At 44.9% G+C, this 13,245-nt stretch overlaps 1 protein-coding gene across 3 annotated transcripts in view; it reads right to left on the bottom strand.

Annotated features, from left to right (window-relative positions):
* Positions 1 to 668: 668 nt before the first annotated feature.
* The window catches only part of LOC108003717 (amyloid beta A4 precursor protein-binding family B member 1-interacting protein), a 114,173-nt gene continuing 101,596 nt past the window's right edge, over positions 669 to 13,245 (bottom strand). For all 3 annotated transcript variants that reach the window (XM_062083161.1, XM_062083162.1, XM_017066164.3), the window contains 7 exons: positions 9,540 to 9,710; positions 9,135 to 9,290; positions 8,828 to 9,061; positions 8,500 to 8,729; positions 7,710 to 8,372; positions 7,253 to 7,627; positions 669 to 7,186 (listed from right to left, as the gene is read on the bottom strand). In XM_062083161.1, coding sequence (XP_061939145.1) covers positions 5,807 to 7,186; positions 7,253 to 7,627; positions 7,710 to 8,372; positions 8,500 to 8,729; positions 8,828 to 9,061; positions 9,135 to 9,290; positions 9,540 to 9,710 — 3,209 coding nt within the window. In that variant the 3' untranslated portion in view covers positions 669 to 5,806. The remainder of the gene's footprint in view (positions 7,187 to 7,252; positions 7,628 to 7,709; positions 8,373 to 8,499; positions 8,730 to 8,827; positions 9,062 to 9,134; positions 9,291 to 9,539; positions 9,711 to 13,245) is intronic.

Here is a 13,245-nt window from a genome sequence, read left to right as displayed (position 1 = left end):
CTTTCCAATCTCGTTTCTTCGTACCGATTTCAAAACATTCTTTCTTATATATTTTTGAAACGGCGGTATCGTTATTCGTTGTTATATCGTTCTTCCGTGCAGCTGGATAATTCGCGTAATAACTCGGTATCGCACGGGAAGAGGGGGAGAGGGGGATGGAATTTTTTTCCCTTCAGAAAATTTCCAACCAGATAAGATAAACTGATTTCGCGGGGCGAGATTGAAAATACGAAGCGTCGAAACGTGGAAAATAGGCGTTTAATTTTTTTTTTTTCCTTCTTTTTTATCGGATATCAGGGGACGATATTACGTTATATACGAGCATATACGAGGATCGGCTTTATGCAAAGGAAATTCAATAGGCGAACAGTTTATGCGTACTTGCACGATGTGGTCCCCGCTGTGCACCACGGGAATATTAAAAAGAGAGGCTTTTTTATCGGACCGCTTTATGAACGGCAACGGTTTTATCACTTGCGCTCGCTGGAAACTCTTCAACCCCGCCTCCCCTCCCCCTGATTCGGTATCTCGAAAGCGCAGTGTGAAAATGAGCGGAACAAAACGAGTGTTGTTTCGCTCGTGTCGAGATGAGATACGATTACGGGTATTTGTTCGGCGTGTGAAGGATATGAAAAAGAAGAAGAAGAAGAAAAACAAGTCGACGATCATTGAAATATACCAAAAATTTATTTACATAAAAACATGAATATAATACCTATAATATTTCAACTGCTGCTTGCATTTTCTCCGCTTTTCCACTCGGTGTCAATATATTCAAAAAAACAATCGGCGTCGAGATAGATCTTGTCCAAAATTAATCGGTATTGCCGCATTCTTTTTTAAACAGTCGATTCGACAATTCATCGAACGAAAGTTATAAAGGTTAACGGAGGTGAAGAGAGGGAGGAAGAGAGAAAGAGAGAGAGAAAAAGTAGAAAATAGCGAGAAAAGAGGATTAAACGGGTCTAACCCTTTAAGGATATTGTATCTTAAGAGAAACGCAGTAATCGATGAGATGCAAACAGAATTCCGTTCGTCGGCCGAACGATCAAATCGGATCAAATCGAACGAAACGCAGTGGAGCCCCTGGATTCCCTTTTATTTCCTTTCTCTCCCTTCCCTTTTTCTCCTTCTCTCGCCTCCGTTATTTCCTCCCTTCCATCCCTTCCTTCGATACGATCCATACGTGCGCGCGACAAGAACGAGAAAAAAAGAAAAATCGCTTCCTTCCTGTCGTCATAAATAGCGCGTTTATATTATCAAAATCGGTGGAGCACGGTCGATTCGTCATTTTCATTCCATCATCTTTCGCCATCAACTTTTTCTCGTGTTCGTTACAATATTTACAAAAAAAAAAAAAAAATAGAATATTAGGTAGGATACACGATTAATTGAAACATTTTATCGTTCACTCGTCGATGGATGATACATCGTCGATCGACGTTTCGACAATTTTTCATTTTCAAAAATTCGAAATTAACCATTATCCATCCCTAAGAATTTTCTCTCCAATTGCACTCGACCCTTTCACCTCGAAAGCAAGGGAATTTCGATTTTCCAGTCGATCGTCGATCGTCAGATATTCAAAAATTCTTAATGACCATAGTTTGGTTCCACGTCGCCACGTCGTTGTAGTAATTTTTCGACGCGAAATTATAGAGAAGATAAATCACGTGGATAATCACGTTCACGTAACAACACGGTGACGATCGTTGTCGAGATCGGCGCTCGATCAAATCAGCGTTTATCAGGGGTAAGGAAAGGATCAAGCACGCGATCTAGCACGCTAAAGCTACCTGCCCTCTTTTTCCCACACGCTTCCTCTCTTTCGTTCCATCTCTTTTCTTCTTTCCTTCGCGTTTATTTAGCTCGATTAAGCTGGTTCCTTAAAATGTACGGGTATAAAAAGGAGTTGTTCGCTTCGCCGATTCCTATAAAACGATTCTTACGAAAACTGGGACCACGTGGCGCTCGTTCCTTCTTCGCGGGAATTGTTCCAAGAAATTTTCGTAACGCTAAAACGATAAAAAGAAGAGGCGAAAATTAAATAAACTCTGTAACCCAAACATCTGGCAATTATTTTCTATTCTAATCTTAAGAGTCTTAAGATTTTATATATAGGAAAAAAAAAAAAAAAGAAAAAAGAGATAAACTAAAAATATAAACTTAAAAAAACATGGTTTTCATTTCTACATACTTTTATTAAATATTTGTACTCTACTTTCGAATCACAATTATGTACAAAATTAAAATAAATAAATCAAACCTTACAAATAATACAAATATGTAAAAAACGTGTCGCTTTAATCGTATGGGTTACAGAATATAATTCGTTATTGATAAAAATTCTCTCGTCTTGGGATATTTGCCCAAAAGTGCAAGTAAGTAGTTTCCAAATTATAGATATATTTAAAAAAGTAATGAGAAAAGAAAAATAGCGGTTTGTAGAGTTCCTCTTAAGAATTAAAAAATAATAATAATAATAATAAATCCTTTTCATATAGGTATATCGAACTAAAATTATATCGCTTATTTATTCCTATAGCGGTTTCGAAGAAATATCTTGGAAAATATAAGAAACTAAAAATTTATTCTTTCCTTTTTTCTTCATCTATTTTCAACAATCGATCGATTCCAATCCATCCAATTCGAAACGCGAAAATTCACATTTCAAAATCAATTCTTCGTCCCTTCACGTAATCACAAATAACATCGAAATAAAATATTTTTGATCTACTATTTTTTTTTCTTTTTTTTCCCCCTCTTCCTCAATCTCGAGCAACCGCGTCGAAGAAGAATTCATTCCACGTGGCACTAGTCGAGTGATCGAACATATCGTCTTGGACGCGAAAAAAATCGGCCAAGATATATTCTTATAGAAATCTTTCGTACGTACGTAAGAAAGACACGGACAGTGAATAATCTATCGCCGGTTAATACCGATACAATTACGTCTCAAAAAGAAGACGAATATCGTTACTCGATATTATTGGTTCAGTTCAATTGGACCTTGTTCACGGGATTCTCGAAATCGAGAATCGATATCCTAAATTCTCTCATTCCTTACGAATTATGCGGAAAAATCGAATAATACGATTTGGTTGTGTTGTCGCGTGTCGGTGTTGGAACGATTAGGAAAAAAAGCTCACCAGGAGAGGCACTGGATACACGCGTAAAAAATTCTCCCTTTGTCATCTAGCTCCCGTATCAAAATTGATTAGTAGAAAATATCTTCGTCGCTTCTTTCCGTGATATATATCGTTTAAATGTCTCGTAAAAAGCTTGCAAACTCCTCGACGAAACTCCTTCCCTCTCTATCCTTTGTATACAATTTTATTCCATTGCTTCTTTTTTTTCCTTTTTTCTTTTTTTCTTTTTTTTTTTCCTTTTTTTCTTTTTTTTCTTACTCGAATACGCTTAACTTTCCAAGTTAAAAGATGGAAAAAGGAGTAACGCACTCTGTGAAATTCCGTTTGGAGATGGCTCCGATTGATATAAGTTCGATATAAAAAAGTACGGTCAACGAGAGGCCTTCAGTCGTTGCTGAAAGACTTTGTATCGTCGAAATTCCTCGTATTGCTCTTAATCGATACGAATATAAAATGACGTAATGTCCGCCTGTCTGACACGGTTCATCGATCAGGAGTAGATGAGAACGGTGCGCACTCTGAGTAGAAAAGTCGATAGACGCTCTCTGATATCGAAGATTCGAGTTTGAGATCGAACGTGGATTATTATACCGTGGACTCGCGAGAATAATTGGGTTAAAAATATTCGAGCGAAACTACTATACGTTAAAATCCCAAATGATTACCGATTCGGTACAAATCGATCTATGAATTCTATGAAAGATCACTCTGATACGTGTATCGAATAAAAAGAGGGAAAGGAAAAAACACCATTCGATCGCATACCAAATCACGCTGACAATATTCGTAGATGGGATCACATGGATCTCGCACAGTCGGTACAGAAAATGTTAAACCAAGTGGTACAATTCGGATACAATTTCAAAGTCCACGCGTCTTCCTTCCACGCGTCGATCGAAATTATCGAAAAGCCTTCGGAGAGACTCCGGTTAAACGAGAGTCACGTTTCGATTTTTTTTTTGATCTACGATAATTTAGCTACTAGGATTTCGGAAGCAGCGAAACGGGAACGAAGATGAGAAATGAAAAACGGTAGGAACGAGATATGTCGAGTCGTGGAGTGAAAATTTTGTTTGTAAAGAGTCGAGAATAAGAAAGTCGCGTTTCGTCGAAAAAATTTAGCGTATTCGTAATCGTGTATGCGTGTACGCGTTCGTATAGCAGAGCCTCGACGAAGAGCGAATAGGACTCGCGTCCGTGGCGTCCCCACTGTCGAATGGATTATGCTTTATCGTGCTACACGTCGTACAGAGGATATTATTTCGTAATATCGTACGATATCGATCTAAACATACAGCATCAAAAAGTCGATATATCGATATAAACGCTCATACGTGTTTCCACTTATATACATACACACTTATGTACGAGTACGTTTGAAAAAAAAAAAAAAAAGGAAACGCAATACGTGTCATCTTGCGTGTGTTCTCGTGCGAACGAACGAGGAGTGTGTCTTTCTTCGTGTGTCTGAGAAGCAATCCTCTTCCCCCGAATAAACAAAATCTTCCTTGTCCCGATTTTATTATTCCTTTTTTAGCCGCGTCGCGATACAATTGTTCGTAATTGGAACAACGCAAAGAGGAAAAAGAAAAAAAATCGTCCTTCCATCTTAGTCAACGCGAATTTGCTTTATCTGCGTCAGCGAGCATCAGAGATACTTAGCTAAGCCTTAGTTAACTCTGGATTATAAACTTGCACACAGAGATACGACCACGGTTCTCGTGCATTTTTTTTTTCTTTTTTTTATACTTCTTTCTTTTCTTAGTTTAATCGTTTAAATTCGATTGCCTCGAAACCGAGAGGATCGCATCCCGGATCGACCGGACGGTCGGTAAAGAAATCGGTCGGAATCAATCGTCTCGGTCGTTTCCAAAACGGGAGACAAAACGAAATTAGCAGCTTAAGATTTATTATATCACATCGTCAATATGTGCGGCAGTATTTACTTCTCAAACGCCCTGAATAAATTTGACCGGTCGTCGAGAAGAAGAACTCGGCGCTGAGAATCGATGTCTCACATCGAAAACTCGTTGATAATTTTAACCTGCAGCTCCGATTATATCAAACTTGTCGCTATATATATATATATATATATAAAAAAAAAAAAAGAAAAAGAAGGAAAAAGAAAATTCTCCTATATGTTCGAGCCTCGGGACTCGACGCACGTGATCATCGTGATCATCGGTTTCGATTGGCAGTATCGACCGCGAGACGCTTTCGGCCGCGAGATCTTAAAATGTACACAAACGTATTTTAATCCTAGAGAGACGACGACGGGGTGGCTGCGGGCGTTTAATCGCCGAGCGAGCACCGAGAAAAGGATCGTTTCAAGGCGGTTCCAGAAGCAGCCGATTTCCATGCAAAAACGTGGCGGCGAACAACACGCAAAAGCCGAACCTCCCCTCTCTCAAGGACGAGGATAATCGTGGCCCAACTCCTCCGCTTTTCCCTTCGCCTCGCCTCGTCGCCCTCGTTTCCCTCGGAGGACGCGTCACAGACTCGAACGGTTTAGGACCTCGAAAAGCACAGGTGACCGAAATCACAGAGAGAGAGAGAGAGAAGAAAGCGCCCTTCCCGCCTCACCCTTAGCCCTTCCACCAGCTGCACAAACAGCAAAACCATCGCCTCTCGGGATGGGGCTGGAGTATCTGCTATTGTCAGTGCATCGCCCTGGTGGTGGTCAAGTGGGTGGTCTCCGCCCTTTTGGGCGGCGGGGGTGGCGGCCTTCGTTTACTCGCGATCGCGTTCACGATGTTGATGCTGCGATTCTCGTCGGCGAACCTGACGCTCGACTGGCGGGCGGGGCTCGACGCATATTCGACGGGGGCGTGCGGGTCCGTCGCGTACACGTTCTCGTACAGATTGTCGGCCCCGTAGTGTTCCTGAACCCAGTTCGACACGTTCGTTTCCCTGTAATCGGCGACGGCGGGCGGCGGGTCGCGGAAGCCGAGCACCTCGTGGGGGGTCGTGGTCGAATCGAGCTTGCACTTCTGCGCCACCTGCCACTTCTTCCTCATCACTCTCTGAAGATCCTTGAGGAAATCGCCGGGCGGCGCCTGATCGGACGCGGCCAGCTTCTTGGGGGACGTGAGCCTCGTGCTGTCCGACCTCCTGGGCGGCATCGGTTTCCTCTGCGGCAAAGCGGGGCTCCCCGGCTCCTGTTGAGGGGGAAGGTTGAACGTGATCTTCTTGCCGGTGCCGGTTTTCGACTTGGGCGACGTGGGCGGCTCTTGAATGGTGACCCTGCGTTGAGGCTGGGGGCTGGAGGCAGCTTTCAACTCCGCCAGGTAAGGGGGGGCCGCGTAATGGCCGGCCGACCCCTGCTTCATGGCGCTTCGCCTCACCGTGTCCATGTTCGGATTCGGCCTGATCGGCTGGATCGTGTTGTGCTGCTGGTGGCCGCCGTACATCGACTCTATCTTCGAGTTCTGTCTGCTCAGGCTCGACCCGTTCCCGTGCTGTTGCTGTTGGGAGCCGTAGGCTGGCGGGGGGACGAACGGAGGGGGCGAGGCGAAGTTCGGCGAGGTTGGGGCGTAGGTCGGTGTGCTGGCGCTCGAGCCTGGGTAGGAACTGTGCGGCGACGACACCGAATTCACGGCGTTCTGCAGGTTCTGCGAAGCGTAGCTCTGGCTGTTCTGCATCGTCGAGTTGCCGCTCGGACTCGGATACATCTGTTGCTGGTTGCTCGACGACGGCCTGGACGACGAGGCGTGGGTCGGTGTACCTTCCGGTGTCATCGACGACGAGCTCGAGGACGTGGACTGTTTCGGCCTTGCCCGACGAATCGTCCCCGTCTCGCCGACCAGAGGGCTCGGGGGTGGCGGAAGGGACGCCAAACTCAGCGAGGAACCGGTGAGCTCCGGGGTGTTGCACACCGGCAGTTCGCCAGGCGCCGGAGGAGGTGGCAGAGAATCCAGCGAGAGATTCGATCTGAACATCTCTGGCGGAGGTGGGGGGAGCGGCTCGTTATCGGACTCTGCCTCCTCCGTGACTCTGGACGGTGAGGGCGGCGGTGGTAACGAGGTGATCGAGTCCATCTGGAAAAATGCATCGAAATTACGATCGGGGATCGGTTAAACGCGCTATCCCGTCGATATACCAACCATGCACGATGGTATAGGACTGGTCGGTGTTTTCGATTCCTGATTATCCGATCTGTTGTACCCCATGGGGCTCGCTCTTTCTCTGACCGGTGTGCCGGGTGGTACAGGGCTGACGGGGGTCGCGTTACCGGATCTATGATGTCTCTTCAATGTTCCGGACCCGTCCGAGTCGGTGCCGCTCCTTCTTCGACTGTGCCTTCTTGTCAACGTGCCGGAGCCCGAGCTGGTCGGACTGGGACACGAATCTGGCTCGTCGCGAACCGTCTCGCCCACCTCCTTCAATTGTCTCGTGATCGACGTTAGGGGCAATTTCGGATTCATCGAGGGTTTCCTCTTTATCGTGCCCGTTGGAAACTCGCCACATTCGAAGGCTACCTATACCGCGGGAAAGTGAAACGAAAAGGTAAGGGATCGAGATGGTTAAAGTTCGGGTAAACGAACTTGGTGTTTGTTTTACCTCGCAACTACTGGGTGCTCCGTCCGACAGGCATCCGCTGGAACTCGAGCTACTCGCTCTGCTCAGTCTACCGTCGTTATTATAACTCTGTCGTTGCTCGGAATTGTAACTTTGCCTCTGGCCCTCGTACTGTCTAGCGTTAGCCACTTCCGCGTTGTGCCTCGAATTTTCCGTGAATTGGCGAGCGTTGTCGTTGGTGGTGTTGTACTGAGTTTGATTCTGGGTCGGGGGGGCGATCGAGCTAACCGAACACGACCTCGCGTGGGCCAGCATATCGAGATCCTCCTGAGCGAGCTCGTCGACCAGTGTCCTGTAATTTTCCATCAACTGCCTTCCGTACTTGGCCACTCTGATTCCAACCATCCACCGTTCCAGAGACGCGTTGTCCTCCGCGCAAAGGAATTTGATGTACTTGGTCGATTTCGGCTGCTGCAGCCTCGGATGTTTCACAGCGAAACAAAAATCTGTCGGGGCTTTGTATTTCTTTTTCCACCCGATACCGTAGTAAATTTGGTTCACGTCGAACGTGGCCAGGCAAACGAGGTCGCGAGCGGTACGAGCCTTTTCCTTCGGCCAATAGTAGAGGCCGGATGCTCGAAGAATAAAATGATATCTCTTCCATCCCTTCTTGCTATCAGATTTCAGATACAATGGTCCCTCCACCTAAACGACCAAACATTACTCCGTTATTCCCCTTTTAATTCTCATTTCTTTTCCTTTCTTTATGAACGAATCACTGTAAGATGGATCGCCAGTGCGATCAATCGAAAACATTCCAACTTTTAATTACCTCCGGCACGCCAACGTTACTGCTTGAAAAGAATTCCTCGAGGAGAATATTGCGCGAGTGATCGTCGTATTCGCCGCAACTTCTGTCGGACAGACCCAGAAGAAATCTCTCTGGAGTGAGGAAGAGTTGGGTCTTTTCCGGCCTCTCGACGAAGAGCAGCTTATTTTTCGAGTCTCTGGTCCACAGTAAAAGATTTTCCACCAGCAATTCGTGATCTTCGTATACCCTTTCTAAAAGAAAAAAGAAAGAAAAAAGGAAATCAGAGACTGAAAAATCGTCCGCGAACGATTTCGATTTGTTTTCGATCGAAAAGAAAGATCATATTCACCCATGAAAAGGTCGGGCAAATGCTCGACCACCGTCCACTTCGGATCCATCGGCACGTGATTCTTATCGGCCAGAAGCCTGCACACGTGTGCCACGCTCATTCCTTCGTCCACGAGCAAGCTTTTCCCACTCCCGTCCAAGGTGAACGCTTTGATGAACAGCTTCTGAACGCTGGCTTCGCGCATCTTCTCCAACGCCAACCGGATCTTCTCTGCCTTGACTCGGCTCGCCGCGTCTTTCCATGCGAAAAATTGACAGCGTTAAAACACCACCACATATTTCCTGGTTGAAAAATGTGGAAAACTTACCCATGAGTTGGTGAGATTGCTGCTGGGGACCCGTGTGCATGGCGGTCTGAGGCGGTTTGTGCCCGGAACCGCTGCTGCTCGCGGAACTCTCACTGGACAACATCGACACCGTGTCCGAGAACGCGCTGTCATTGTCGGGACTGTCGGTGCGCATAGCTGAAAACGAATACTCGACATTGGTCGGACGAAGGATCTTACGAAGGAAGAAATAATAGAAAATTCAAGAGAAATTTCTTTCGCTTCGCATCATCTGTGCACACATCGAAAGAGGTTCGTTGAGAGGTTATAAGAGAGGAAACTCGAAGCGTAGATATCAAACAATATTCGACTCGTTCCATTCCATCATTCGGATGCATAATCGAGACAAATTTCTAGAAAGGAAAAAAGAAAGGAAATCGTACGTACCTCCTTCGTTTTTGCCGATATCGGTATTGTCGCCAGCGGTGATTCTAGTGCTGTTAGGTCGGCCCTGTCTCTGCGAGTCGGGTGCAGGCGTGGAAGCGATGTCGCCATCGCAGCGGCGCTCCAGAGCGCACAACTCGCCAAGGATGGCGTCCAGATCGACATCCTGGGAATCTGCAACAAGAGATAGGACGAGTGAGACGGGGATTAATCGCAGCGCGAAAACAAAGCGATAAAACGATGAAAAGAGGAAAGAAGAGAAGTATGGAAAGATATCGAGAGCTAAGAGAAGGAGCGTGTTGGACGATCACGATCGTCGTAATGGGGGAAACTGCTAATGGACACGAATTATCAACGATCCAGCGACGAAACCAGTTCCGCGCTAATTACCCGCACGATTGTACGGTCATCTGGTAACCGCACGCAGAGCTCCTTCGTTCTGTGTTCCACGAATGCGAAACGAGGCCTCCGACCGCGGACTCGTGTACCTGACCTCGTGCAACACCGAGGCGAAAGTCCTTGGCTCGCCAACGAACCAACGGTTTTAATTGCGACCGTAGATCGTTTACTCGTAAACCGGTCGATGCCTGTTTTCGGAATCCCTTCCCCGGTCCTCGGTGTAAATCTATCTTTTCACCCGACTCGCATTCGATCCGAGACGAGTAACGAATTAGATCTCTATCCGTTTCGGATTCTATTTCCACGATAATTTCGAATCGAAATATAATGACGAGACCAAAGTTGCGAGCAATCCTCTTCCGGGGCCGAACATTCCTCTCGCGGCGCGATAATTATCGCGGGATCCTTTCCCGTATACGCGATAATATCGACTTCGTTAAGATAATTAACGAAATTAGTTCGGTTAGTAGAGGGATTTTTCAACCCGGAGAAAATTGTTCGAACGAATTATGCAATCGTTGCTGTTACGAGCTACTATCCTCGTGAGTAAAGAAAGAAGAAGAAAAAAAAAGGAAGAGGAAGAAAAATAATATCGAAGAAACGAAATAACAAATAATTTTGATCGATATCTACGGCGTTGCTTCTAAGAAGAAACGTTCCCCGAGATTATTTTATCGTTCATCGACTGTTGCCCTCCTTTCATAACAGAGCTCGCAATTAGCGAATAACAGTGTTCAGAATGAAATTCTCGCCAAGAGTTACGAAGGCGTGAGACATTCCATCGCGAACCTCCTAAGGGCGGGACGTGCGTAGCATCTCTCTCTCTCCAAAATCCTTTCTAAAACAGTTTTCCTCTTCTAAAAACTGCTACCGGCGATATCCTTAAACTATGGAGACTATAATAGAACATGGTGCGAGATGTAAGATGCGACACGCTTTATCAAGGTGATCAATTACTCGCGAATTAGTGTCAAGATCGTTTCCAATTCGGATCGTACGCGAGTTAATCTTGGAGAGAGAGATGATACGTAGCGGGGATATATATATAAATTGTATTTAATATTCATTCGTTTTACCAACTTGTACGAACGTCTGTCGTTTCCCTCTTTCCTCGAACAAAAGACGAACTTATTCACGGGTGGAACGCGTATCAGAGTTAAGAGAAATGAAAGATGGAGTGAATGAATGACGAAGTCAACGCGGAATGCGACGATATCTCGTTCAGGATTGTCTAGCCACGTCGACGACGATAGGAAACCCAAGAAACTCGGGCCAACGTTATCAATCGGATTCTTCGCTTTGAATTTCCAACCTGCTGACATTTAATTCAGCAGAAAAGGAGCTCGACGTTGGTTACTTCGTTATAATGTGTACGATACGCGTGCAAACTGGACGTTATCCGTCGGGATTCGACTCTATCGAACGAAATATCGTCTCGTATTATCTCGAACTGACTTTTCCTCCTCTCGATCTTTTGGATTTGGAAGGTCGATTAAACGAGATACAGGAAGAAGAAGAAAAAACGGGATAAAAGGAAGCAAATGACGCGGTGAGAAGCGAAACCGTGACAATAGATAAGACACAATAGGGTAATGATAGGAGAAACGACCTTGAGCAGCCAAATCTTCGACCGGCTGGCTATAATTAGAACGAACAATAAGAGCTCGCTAATCACCGATTGTTAGTCCAAGAGCGAAACCATTCAGTAGTTTCGGAACAGTCATCTGCTTAACAATGAGCTCTAATCTGGCCGAGCTTAACTTCTCGATCGGTCAGAGAGAACCGACGCTTTTCAACCCACCGACCGACCGATCATTACAATGAACGGAACGGAAGTCCAGCAAAACGTGAAATTCCCTGGAAATCCAATCTTTTTTCAATGATAATACTTTATCGTCCCGTCTTTCGATAATATTTTTATCCTATCTTTTTTGATCGCGTCGAATTTTTTTTTATTAATTATTATCTCGAACGAGTATCGTTAAAGTCTACGTTCGTTTAGACAACAAGTATATCATTCACGATTACTATGAACGTAGTATTATACGTATTTTTGTAATTGAAAATTAAATAATTTATCAGTAACGAGTTTGGTAATTTAATTGATAATTGAATTTAATTCAACAATTCGAATATTTGCGAGCGAGAGCGTAAACCACCAGGATATCGAATGAATAAAATTAAGCAAATATTTTCAGAAATCTAAATCCTCCGTTGATCGTCAGATTACCGGTAATTTCAGAGATTCGCGAAGCTAAACATATTCGAAATTCTAGTCGATAATATATATATATATATATATCGAATTGCGTGCTCGAAAGCCATCGACAAAACGGGGGTGCATAATTTACCTTTCGATGATTATCGATCGGTATGCGTACACAAATACGAAAGCGAGACACGTATTCGTTGTATATATTTTATCGCAAAACATCTACATCATTATTGTTTGTTCCAATTCGTAATTGCAATTTTTCTTTCTTTCTTTCCTCGATAAATCGCGGGAAAGGCGATCGAGCGGAGATTCAAAGCCGATCGATGCAGCTCGTTTCAAACGAAACCGAAACCGACGACGAGCACGATGCACTTTCCACGTTTACAAACGATGAAATAACCTCGGCTACGCCTCGTGCGCCTCGTAAACTCGCGAATAAGCCAACGGATTACCGTTAGCCACGCGTCTACCACCGCCTCAATGCCGTCCAATGGGACACGAGAAACGTCCAATTTGTATTCCCGATCCACATCCGACACAGAGGTGATGCACGTGCGTTTTCGAGCCGCGTTAATGCCCAACCACGTTCACGCGCGATCCTCCTCCACGATACGACACGTACTATCTGTCCTCGCGATGTTCTCCTCCCCGTCCACCAGACGAGGAAACTATAAAATTTTTAGGGAGTCCGGGGGCGAAACGCGTCACCTATTCAACGTGTGTGAACGAGCCGAGCCGAGTTTAGTCAGTCTGTGCACACTTTCTTCGTTGAATAACGAAGAAGGAGGATGCTCTATTCGTTTTCCAATACGGAAAACACCTTTTTTGGAGAACCTTTTTTTTTACTGAGAGAATTAATTTGATTGGACAAAGAAGAATGGATCTTAAAGATTTGGAGAAGAAAAGATACGAAATATTCACTTGCTGCGTTCATCGTGAAAAAAAGTTTAAACACGTTGGATAAAAGAGTAATAAATAATGGGTCCCGAGTGACGACTACGGGTTTAAATACGAATAACAAATTGGTATTTCTAAGGCGTGGTTACTGTTGATTAAACAACGATGATTAATTGTACCGATAAGTAGTGGTTTTAT

This window comes from Apis cerana, linkage group LG12 (genome assembly GCF_029169275.1).
Source record: "Apis cerana isolate GH-2021 linkage group LG12, AcerK_1.0, whole genome shotgun sequence".
Lineage (NCBI taxonomy): Eukaryota > Metazoa > Arthropoda > Insecta > Hymenoptera > Apidae > Apis > Apis cerana.
This window is presented reverse-complemented; position numbering and strand designations above follow the sequence as displayed.